Source organism: Colossoma macropomum, unplaced genomic scaffold (assembly GCF_904425465.1).
Source record: "Colossoma macropomum unplaced genomic scaffold, Colossoma_macropomum, whole genome shotgun sequence".
Classification (NCBI taxonomy): domain Eukaryota; kingdom Metazoa; phylum Chordata; class Actinopteri; order Characiformes; family Serrasalmidae; genus Colossoma; species Colossoma macropomum.
In genome coordinates, this window is record NW_023494795.1 from 14,148,030 (window position 1) to 14,159,898 (window position 11,869).

Below are 11,869 nucleotides of genomic sequence, written 5' to 3' on the forward strand. Positions count from 1 at the left end.
ATTCAAACACGCCTTCTCATTTGTGAATTTAGCTACATTAAGGTGCACCCATTGCTAACACAGCGTTCAATTGCACACAAACAATAGAGTGGGAGACGCTCTAGAGTGGCCGCAGATGAGCCAATAGTGACCATGCCTAATGCCAAATGCTAGCTAGAAGGGTATAAATGTAATAAAGGAAGTGCTGGGCTGTGGAGCAGTGGAACTGCAGTGTGAATGATGAAGCTTCATCCAATACCTTTGGGATGAAGTGGAGTGGCATTTGTGATCAAGAATTAACCATCCAACATCAGTACCTGACCTCGCTAATGCTCTTGTGGCTGAATGCAATCAAATCCTCACACCAATGGTCCAAAATCTAGTGTAAAGCCTTCCCAGAGGAGTAGAGGCTGTTACTGCAGCAAATGGGGACAAACTCTCTATAATACCCTTGATTTCAGAAGAAAGGATGAGCAGGTATCTACAAACTTTTGGACATAGTTGCCGATACATGTAAAAGCCGATAAATCTAATGTAGCAAATGAATGTAGTAGATGAATTGAGAGATGGGTATTACAGCTGAAATGTGGTGAGGGTCTGGAACATGGAAGTTTAGGGCAGCTGATGTTACAGGGGAGTATGGGGTAGCTGGTGGTGAGAGGTGGAGAGTGTATTGCAGGGTTATAAATGACAGGAGCGGGGGATGCAGGGCCAGAGGGAAAATGCCCAAACCTGTGACTGATGAGTCCCACATGTGCCTGTACCGCCTCTTAAAACCCCCAGAGCATCAGCAAAAGAAAATACAAGATCATTTATCATAGGCTCACACACGCACACATACCCTTCTCCCAGACAAATGAACAGAACTCACTCTCTAATCACTCTCCACAGCTCTGCTAATCTACTTCTGCTAATCTACTTCTACTAAACTTAACTATACTACTCCTCTGTAATCAGATAAAGTATAGAAATTATACTATACAGAGAAAAGCAGCATTGAAACTACACTATTTGTCCAAAAGACACATCAAATTTCTAGTGAGTTTATTCCTCTTTTGTAGCAGGAACAGCATCTAAACCTCTGGGAAGACTCTACACTAGATGTAATGGAACATTGCTGTGAGGATTTTATTCCAATCAACATTAGTGAGGTCAGTTTGTTGATGCTGGATGATTTGTTCTGGATCACAAAGGCCACTCCAGCTCATTCCAAAGGTATTGGGTGAATCTCCATCACTCCAGGGAAAGCAGTTCCACTGCTCTACAGCCCAATGCAGGGGGGCTTTGTACCCCTCTTGCCAGCATGTGGTATTGGACGACCTTTTTTAAAAAAAGGAGCCATAAAGGATTCTTTAAGCAATGCCATAGAAGAACCATTTTAGTTCCCTAAAGAACCATGTAGCTGCCCCAGAGCATCCTGTTCTATTGGCAATGCTTTTGTGTGTACAAGCTATGTGCACAACTAAACACCTGTATCAATAATGGGTGCACCTTAAAGAAGTTGAATTCATTAATAAGACACAGCTGTCTGGATACTTTTAGACATATTTGAATGAAATAATATGATGTTATAATAATTTCTATAAAGCTATACACTTAAAACACTATAGACTTTAGCAATGGCTCTATTGGAACACTGAGTTCTATATAGAGCCTTTTACTGCTTAAAAGGTTCTTTGCATGGTGAAATGGTTCTTCAGACTGATGAAGAATGTGTTGTGTATGGTTCTATATAGAACCGTTTTTGAAAATAGTTCTATATAGCACCAAAAAAGGCTTTTCTATTGTTACAAGCTTGACATTGTAATAGTAGCAGAATATAGCATAAAATACTACATTAAAAATTTTAAACTATGACAAACTATTGGGACATGTACAGTTAATCGCATAAATATACCACAAATACCACAAGTATGCAAATGTTTGGGCACGCCTGGTTGAATTACATGTTTTTTGTTGATTTTGAGTGAAAATAGCAACACATGCTCTACAGAGAACACACCTGTTAAATTGGACATATTGGAAAAAAAATGAAATGTGCAAAATGCAAAAGTGCAGATATAATGGCAAGTTTAATATATTATGTTTACATTTTTTTCCAATGTGTTAACTTAGCAAATAAATTGTTGCTCTGCAGTAAAAATGCAAAAAAATGCCATGTGTGTGTCTCTGTAGAGGATTTGTCACTTAAATTCATCTAAATCCACAAAACATATACTTTTGGTATACGACTATATGTCATTAGGGTGCAGCAGATACAAACATAAAATTGCATGTCATATACTGCACAAATATTTCACTTATGACTGGTCACATAGCTGGGCACATTGTTATTGGAAACTGTAAATAGATACAATAGTGAGAAACCAAATTGCATTATAGTGCATTTTTTTGGGACAGATGTTTTCCATTGCTGAGACCTTGAAGAATAATTTCTTCCTGTCTTCTCTTTTTCCATTAAATCCTGCCCTTCAGGCCAACAGTTGGCTCACCTGTCCACTGAACCCAAGAGCTGAACTAATCAGTCAATGAGGAAATTCAGTTTGTACTGGAACACAGAGTAACTTCTAATGACTGCTATGGAAACATTTAGTCAGAGTTTGGAATCAGATGGAACTAACAAACAAAACTAATTAGGCCCCGGTTTTGTGCATTTCTCTCCTGATGAACTGCTTATTTACTGTCATGTAGGTTCCGTGCGTGGTATCACACCTCTCTGCTGTGGATTTGTGTGGGTGAGTGAAGAAACAAGTGAAAAAAGGAGGGGGTGGAGAAGTTCGCTGGAAGCAATAATCCTTCCAGCCAGAACAGAGGAAGCGATTTGGCCATCTGTCTTCTGAGAAGCTGCATCTGTTCATTAGATAGCTCAAACAGTCAGGAGAACTGATTCTTCATGACCCGAGGTCATCAAAGGTCAAAGCTACTCTTCAATGACTCTGCTGCCTCGTATGTTCTCACAGACATTCTGTAAACCAGTACAAGTGGAGGAGCTGGAACACTACATTTTTCTATGTACACTGTTTATCCAAATGTATCTAGATGACCCTGGAGAATTCAGCCATTTCAAGGTGCACTTATTGTTGTCACAGACATTCAGTTACACACAGCTTGTATAATAGATAAAATAATATAGAAAAGCCAATAAAATGGGATGATTTAGAGCAGGCATGTCAAACTGGAGACCTTCCGGGCCAAAGCGCTGCGGAGATTAGCATTTACCCTCATCCAACGCTCTGAATTCAGTTCATGAAGGCCTTGCTAAATAGCTGATGACCTGAATCAGGTGTGTTTAATGAGGCAGTGTCCTGAAGTCTGCAATGTTTTTGCCCGCAAGGACTGGAGCCTGACACACGTGCTGGAGCCTAAAGTCACCATGTTCAATGCCAAGCGTCAGCTAGAAGGGTGTAAAACCCCGAGCATTGAGTCGCAGCCTTCTCCGAAGTGACTGTGCACCATTGAATACTTTTGGGATGGGTTTGTGATCCAAAACTAATCATCCAACATCAGTAGCTGACCTCACTAATGCTCTTGAGGCTGAATGCAATCAAATCCTCACTGCAATGTTCTGACATCTAGTGTAAAGCCTTCCCTCACCAAAGGGGGACAAACCCACTATTAATCCTTCATTTTAGAAGAAACAGTAGAGATGTCCACAAACATTTGGACATATAGTGTATTTTGTTCTAAAGAAACTCTTGAACCAAGAGCCAGCACCACTGGATCTGATTCACTTTGGGTGTGCAGAAGATTTGCATCGTAAACAGGACAGGAAATGTGACCAGCTGCAGTCACCTTGCAGAGCTACTTTCGCTCAGCACAAGAGGGGAAAAAGATGCCAAACAGATGCTGGCCAGCTGCTGAAGAGGATGGACCTCTTCCCACAGTGTCTTAGTCAAACAGGAAAAGAACTCCTTTAAAGTAAATGTCCATTATAGCAAATAATGGATCACAGATATAGTAAATGGCTGAATAACAGGAATAAAAACAAATGTGCACACAAATTCTAGTGAGACATCAAGTCAAGATTAATCCTACTATTCTATTGAACAAAGTCATAGCAAAAACCCATCATGAGTCTCTCTGGCTTTCACCATAGCAATTAACAGATTTCGTCTGAGCTCTGGAGATGACATGACATGAAACATCTCCTGCAGCACCTTAGAGCCAGGTGTTCCTACAGACCATTCTGATGTGTTTGTGTTAGAGGATTACGACCTTTTTAACTGGATTCCAGGCCTATATTGGACGTCTTGCTGAGTGAGAGTGCCCTACTGCACACAGACAGGCCTAGGTGATTATGGACGCCTATTTCACCTGTGAAATCACTTACAGTACCTGCCTTTGATGAGTTTCTGGATTTTTAATGGTGCTCTTAAATGCAAGGCTTTATTATCTGTGGCAGTGCAGTGCACATGGTGGTAGTGTGTGTGCTCGTAAGGTTATATGAGTGTAGCCTAGACAGCTGGCCAGCAGGTCTGGCAGGCCTTAGGTAGTTTATCTCATAGGCGATGCTATTGAATGAAAAAGAATGACAGGCATTGTGTTTTGGGTATTTTCCCGGCTGATGTACTATGTTAAACAAAATGATCTTATTAGGAAGGACTTGGTTTTGATGATCCACTGATAATGCTTTGCAGCTGCAAACTTTGCCATAACTTACGCTAAACCAGTTAAACTCAGCTTAAACCCAACACTTGCTTTAACCCTAATCTGAACCACAACCTAAAATCCAAACCTAAGCTTAAGCCTGTTAATAATTGAGTAAATTTGATTATCCAGATAACAATAAACCAGATAGTTTGTTGACAAAATGAGAATTTATAGATGCGTTTTAGCAGACCATCAAAATAAAGTATGAACCAGCTGGTTCACACAATGTGTTGTCTCCGTTTTGATGTGCAGTTTCATGAAACTTGTTGGCAACTGTTGCAGCTGAGTTTCACATGAGTTGCAGGATGACTTACGCATGCAACTCATGCACAATTTAGTTTCATGTAGGTTTCAAGCAACTAAAGGGGCATTAAAGTTTCACTGTGTTAAGCAGGAAAAAGCCAAAGTGCTATGGAGATTAGTGTTTACCCTCATCCAACACTTTGGATTCAGTTCATGAAGGCCTTGTAGCTGATTAGCTGATGAGCTGGATCAGGTGTGTTTAATGAGACGGTGTGCTGAAGTCTGCAGTGTTTTGACCCACAAGCTTTAGCATACATGTAGCTGCAGTTAGAATGTGATTTTTATTGATAATCATAAATAAAAACATCATTTATGTTTCCAGTGTTTTACTTATAGTCCTCTGCAAAGCCCTTTGAGATTTTGGAACTAAATGGAATGTGTTGTAAGTAAATCATTATGATGATGATGATGATGATATTATTATTATTATTATTATTATGTATATATACCAGTAGATTAAGACTTGAAGCATGTCAAACCTTTTGGCAATGTACTTCAGCCCTTCTGTCAAGCTTGAAAAAACTGAAAATTGGCAGGTATAAGTGTCACTTTGATAACTGCAACATCATGCTGCGCATACAGGTATATGTTTTAGGGATGTCTGGAATCACTGTTTATGTCTATTGACAGGATGTTTTTCACATCATCAGCCTTTTTGTTTCAGGCCAGACGGACGTCCAACAACAACACGTTTACGTGCTGGTGAGCCGCCCCATTTCCACAGAATTAAGTGCAGAGGAATGTTGTTGTGCTTAATTGAGGGATATCAAGGTGCCGTTTTCTCGGGAAGTGGAAGAGCTCTTACTCATAATCCCAGCAGGAAACGGGACAAAGAGACGACAGACGTTTTGATGTGGATCTGAAAGGGACAGTCCACAGGAGCTCTTAAACGCTGGGAATGCTTTCCCTGGGCCTTTGCCCCTGCACCATTGTCTAATGTCTGTTGTTGTTTGTGTCTCAGTCCAATAATGAAAGCAGGAATGCAGACCTGGGGTAGTTATTTTCAAATTCTTTTCTGCCACAAAACTCTCACCAAACACTATGTTTTTCATCCCATGCCCACAGACCTTAAGGAGGCCAGGGAGTTCAATAGCATACAACCCATGTTTCTCTAGGCTGAAACAAGACCTTAGTGCACGCAGACATATAATTTCAATCCATCTCCGGCTCACTTGCTGCTGAGGTGCATCATTGAGGTGGCGAGTAACTTCCAAAAAGTTAAATTAATGCTCAATAAAGTTTTGCGGCTGGGTAATGGCAGTGTGTTCATATCTGGTCCGTTAGTCAGTAGTTAGAAAGAGTAAACTGAAGAATCACTTTAACATCAGGCTTACAATATTGAGAAATGTTGGAAACATTAAAAGTTGCACCAAAAGCTGGGCTTAGAAACAGCCTTTGGCAGGCTGGGCTCTCTAGAGTAATGCCTCATGACTCTAACTGGAAGTCTTGTCATAAAGGCCAGGGTTTCTTAATCCTTGTAGCAATTACCTGCTATTTCCACTTTGTATTCATTCAGGCCTGTAAGTTTCGGTTGGTTTTTGGCCTGACCTCATTTGCCTGCACCAACTTTAAGTGTGGTTTTACCAGCAATATTGGAATTCAAGTTGATCTGTTGATCCACTGGAGCAAATACAGCAGAATGATATCTTTGGAGAAACTGCTTGCACAGTGCAATGTACTCATATTCAAGAGCATACATAGTGATCTGCCCTTGGCTCTAAGGTTGTGAATGGGTCACAGTCAATAGTATCAGAGCATAGATTCACATGCAGATACTTGAACATGCTTATTTAATGGAAAAGTGGGAATCTGTTAAAACGTGCCGGTTAAGAACATGTGCAAGTTCCAAGGAGCATCTTGACTCCTCGCCACAGCAAATCCCAGTGACCAAACACATCAGGCACCTTCTTTACACAAGACTGTTTTTGATATCTCCCCTCAGATGAGAGTGAAACAGGCCTACTGCTTTGTGGATTAGCTGAGCCCATTTATCTTTGTTACCCCAGTAAGCCTCGTTGTCACATGGGAAACGCAGGGAGGGAAGAGAGGGGGAAAGAAAGAGTGCGAATGTGAGAAACAGAAGTGAAAACATTCACCGAATGCCATTGGTAATGAGGAACACAAGCAGTGGATGATGTGATGGTAATAGCCAGCTTCATTCTAACAGAGCTGGGGTCCTGTGAACAAACAGCAGCTGTCACAGTAGCAGGGCGTAGATTTATAGGGCTGAGGCCCACCAGCATCCATCCACAGCTTTGCTCTGTCATCAGCCACTTGCTGAGCTGACTAAGGGGGTATTTTATAAAGCATGATTTCTCAGTAAGGTGAATAGCCTAAACTAGGGGTGTCCAATCTTATCTGCAACAGGCTGGGGTGGCTGCAGATTTTTTTTTAAGCCCACTGAAGCAGGAGGAAAAGTGATTAATTGTTTAAAGACTGAGACCGACTAATTTCAAGTAGGATATAGGTGTGCTCCAGCTTGTTCGGAATTAAACCCGGAAGCCAAAATGGTTATTTGCAGACATGACTGGACACCCCTGGCCTGGGCCAAACTTGAGGAGTAAGGAATTAACACCATTTCCCCCATTAACCCCAAATACAGTCTATCAGCTAAGACATGTTTGGCGTCTGAAGTTTGCATCTATAATTGTGCACTGGAAATTTCAGACTTGATCATGCGGTTTCTGACACTCAGTGGCATTTTTGAAAGCCTTAAGTACCTTAAGGAAGGAACGTTGAACTAGTTACTTATAGTAAGAAAAATAAACTAGCCAGTGAGACTGCAGAATGTAAACTTTAACCAATCAGACTGCAGGATTAAAAATTCACCTAGCCTATAAGATTGCAAAACTGAAAGTTAAATTAGCAAACAAGCGAAAATGGTACTTTTATTTTAGAAATTATAACCGTATTTCTAAGTAGTTTAAAATAGTTTGTAGGTTTACATCCCATATTAAATCTGTAGTAAAATCATTTTCACAAAGCAGTATTGAATAAGTATTTCAGTGGTGTACTGCATCTTTTCAGAGCATAATATTGAACAAAATAGGTTGTGCTAGCCACGGCTATTCTTAAAACTGGAGTGAAGGTTTCTGGTATCATTGTTAAAAGGTTTATTGCTTAAAAATTCCAATTGGGTATTTTACAGAGGCATATGTTTATTTTCCCCCAATGTACAGATGGTATTTTGGCAAACTAGCTTTTTTCAGTTCACTTTTTCCTAATTCCTCGTGCTTTGCAGCACCATTTGGAACTGATTGATTGTGCTCTGTGAAGACGTGATTGGACGTTTCATCTTGTTCGGGTATTTGCTAACAAATAAACTGTTAGCGCCATCTTGATGTTTTCACACACAAGCTGTGTCATTTGAGGGATGCTAAATGTTTTGTGTGAAGGGGAAGAACATTAACAATGTGAAGACATCGCGCTGTGATTGTTTCCACCACATACTGAAAAAAGAATATCGCTACAATCTGTCAGAAGAAGAGGACAAAGAGGACCCTGAGTCAACATCAGTAACACTTCATCTAAATAAGCTACGCACTTCAACTTTGGACAATATTTTTAGTTTGACGTTTAAACACTCATTAACCAAGACCCCAATCAATAACTTGCAAAAGTCCAGGCAAACCACAGAAACCATATAATCAAGTTTGTTCGAAATTACTTAGCAATTTGTTGCAGTTTGAGGTGAGTATGTGATGATTTAGGTATGTGGTTTACACAATGCTTATTGATAAGGTTTATGTTAGCTACACAGCCTTGCAATTCTACTGTACAACTAAGGAATCAGGAGTTTTTGCTGAACTATTGAGTGTATATTTGAACAATATACACTGTCCCTGTAAGTAATTCGTTTGATGTCAGTACACTTCAGAAAACCCATTTGCAGTACTTGCTCTCAAGCATCCAGAACAATAACTAGACAACGCTAATATATTACACAAAATGTTTTATTACAAAAGTTAGTGGATGGTTGAAACTGTTTACAAATAACATAATTATTGTGGTATGTCCAGCTGGCCAAATGCCTGGATGCTGACTGGACAGACTGAGATCTAAATGGTCGTCCTTGGCACTGGCAGGTGATTAGTCACTCTGTTTGGGCCGTTTTGTCTCTGGTGCATCGTTGAGGTGAGAGAAGTGTTCCGACATGGCTGCCAGAGCTCGGTAACGGTGGGAGATTTTGTTCTTCACTTCTTTTGGGAGCTCTGCATATCTGCACAGATCAAGCAGTAGAAGAGGAGTGAGGGAAACTCAGTAGCAACAGAATACAACTCGATCATACACAATTCAATAAACAGCCCTGAATCATTGGCCTACATTGTGACACACTTACAGCAACATTTTCATCAAAACATCATAGTAAAAACTTTTTAAGATGCTCCCAAAATGTACCAGAAAACAACAGATGCATTAACTAAAAAATCTACAGAGATAATTCACACTTTTAAAAAAAATCCCTTCACACAAAACTGGAAAAAATTGTTTGGTCATCACTGACCATGACTGACAAGAATGAGGCACTGCAAAGTCGAGCTGAGTCTGAATAATATTGGAAAGAGGTTGGAATGAGGTTTCAGTCATCCAAACAGATCCCAGTATTATTAGCTTTGTGCAAAACCTATTAGGACCTTGAACCTTTCTGTAGGTCTTAGTCAAAAAATTTAAACTGTCATCTAAATGAGTAGCGTTTTGCAGTCTTTTGTTTGGAAACCGGATGAATGATTTTCATTTCATGAGTCACTCTTGGCTAAGGCTGCCATCTAGTGGTAAAGCGGTGAAGTAAAAGAAAATGAGTTCCCTCACGTTTTATCATATCCATCAGGCTGGAAACAGGGATCCCATCCAAAGTCCCTGGGACCCCTAGGCTCCACAATGCAGCCCTAAATAGCAGAAAGGAATCCATTAAAAACACAGAGCCTCTTATTTACAGAGGAAATTGTTCCTGTAGTCTGTATATTTGTGAATCATGTAGTTTCACATGCTGTATAAAGGCTGGTTTATGTGCTACTTAATGTTGCATGCTAAAGCAATTTGACATATGACGTGTGCTGCATGTTTGTGCACTACAACAGTATTAAAAATATATTATGCTGTGTATTTAGAATATGTGCTAACCTCAGTTATTCCTCTGAAGAGCTGAACTGGCTCTTGTTTGCCAGCACAAAAAGCAAACGTGCATAGAGCCCAAGCAGATTTATCCTCAAAACCTGCTAGAAGCTTATACAAGCCTGACAAAAGAAAAAAAAAACATAGAGCAAATAAAATGTAATTTCCTATAGATTTCAATTGTCATCTGAACAAGTATCAATTGTTCAAGTATTAATAATTAATATGCAAATAAAAGTTTTTACCTTCAGGCTTCAGCTTATCCAAAAACCATTTACTAAGGGAACACAATAAAATCATCCTTGTGTGAAGGATGTGGTCCGTTTTCAACAAATCAATAACTGCATTCTAATTGTGGTACGTATAGAACACATTTTCACTTACATGTACGGCCCTGGCAGCCCACCCAGTGCCCTGAAACACAGGCATGTATCCTCCACAATCACTGGGCCATCTACCTTTACAGGGAAACACACAAAAGCTCGAAATGCATTTTAATGCAGAGAGAATATTGAAATCTACTGTAGAGGTCAAACCTGTCGTGCTGCCTCCTGACACTTCTGTATGGAAATCTCATCTGGTTCTCCTTGGTATTCAGGCACTGGAAATGAAATCATTCAGTCAAGAACAACACAGTGACAGAAGACCCTATATATGGCAAATGGAGTCCATACTCACAGTCAATCTTCTCGGAAACAAGTTTGTAGGGAAATTTGTCCCCAAGGATCTGGACCACCTGTGCACACAGAAAGCAGTAAAAGGTAAACGGCAGAATTTCTGCATACAACTAGAAAGATCACAGATATTGTGGGATAATGATTATTAATGATTATTGTTTTTGAAAAATGTGATGCTGCCAGCATTTTTTCAGCTTCATTTTCCTGACTGCCTGAGTCATCTTTACTGATATTTATTCATATGCAGCTTGGTGGTGCGGTGGGTAGCGGTGTTGCCTCACAGCAAGAAGGGCCTGGGTTCAATTCCCTGGCTGGGTGACCAGGGTCCTTTCAGTGTGGAGTCTGCGTGGGTTTCCTGCATGAGTACTTCGGTTTCCTCCCACAGCCCGAAGACATGCAGCCAGGCCAATTGGACAGGCTAAACTGCCCTGAGGTGTGAATGTGTGTTTAAATGTATATGTCTATCCTGCCTTCCGCCCAGTGACTGCTGGGATAGGCTCTAGCGACCCAGAAGATAAGCGGCTTAGAAAATGTGTGTGTGTGGTGCCAAATAGCTCATTTTTTACTCCATCAGACTACACTGTGTGTCTCCAAAATGCCTCCTATATGACTTATATAGATGTTGTTTAGCATACAGTAGACATAGACTTTTGCAATGAAGTTTTCTTCTAATGACTCTTCCATGCAGACCACGTTTGTACAAGTAACACTGCACAGTAGAATGGTGCACCACCACTCCCACAGGTCCTTTGCTGTCATATGGTGGTTTTACTTTGCCTCCTAGATCATGCCCAGACTTTCATAGTTCCGCTTAACTGCCATTTCTTCATGACAATGTGGACAGTGGAAACTGTGAGCTGGAAGTAATTTGATATCTTTTTATGAAAATGCTTAATATAGTGAGGCATGACGGGCCAAAAATATTTATTTGTTAATTTTTTATGTATAATCATCCAATGTATTTCTCTTATGCCATAAATACAGATCAAAGTAGCATATACGTTTATAAAAAATGAAGCCAGAAATAATGTCAGCCATAAACATTATACCACACACAGGCCAGCGGGCGGCCCGTGACGTAAGCGAATGAAAAAGGCAAAACCCGGAGGATCAGCCAGCAGCGGAGCGACCACGGACTTCATATTCCA

The 11,869-nt window shown here is 40.3% G+C and overlaps 1 protein-coding gene across 1 annotated transcript in view; it reads right to left on the minus strand.

Annotated features, from left to right (window-relative positions):
• Positions 1 to 8,867: 8,867 nt before the first annotated feature.
• itpa (inosine triphosphatase (nucleoside triphosphate pyrophosphatase)) overlaps positions 8,868 to 11,869 on the minus strand; it is a 3,220-nt gene continuing 218 nt past the window's right edge. The window contains exons 2-8 of the mRNA XM_036581561.1: positions 10,723 to 10,780; positions 10,581 to 10,645; positions 10,429 to 10,502; positions 10,290 to 10,321; positions 10,054 to 10,166; positions 9,742 to 9,818; positions 8,868 to 9,151 (exon numbers count right to left, since the gene is read on the minus strand). Of these exons, the coding sequence (XP_036437454.1) occupies positions 9,022 to 9,151; positions 9,742 to 9,818; positions 10,054 to 10,166; positions 10,290 to 10,321; positions 10,429 to 10,502; positions 10,581 to 10,645; positions 10,723 to 10,780 (549 nt within the window). The 3' untranslated portion in view covers positions 8,868 to 9,021. The remainder of the gene's footprint in view (positions 9,152 to 9,741; positions 9,819 to 10,053; positions 10,167 to 10,289; positions 10,322 to 10,428; positions 10,503 to 10,580; positions 10,646 to 10,722; positions 10,781 to 11,869) is intronic.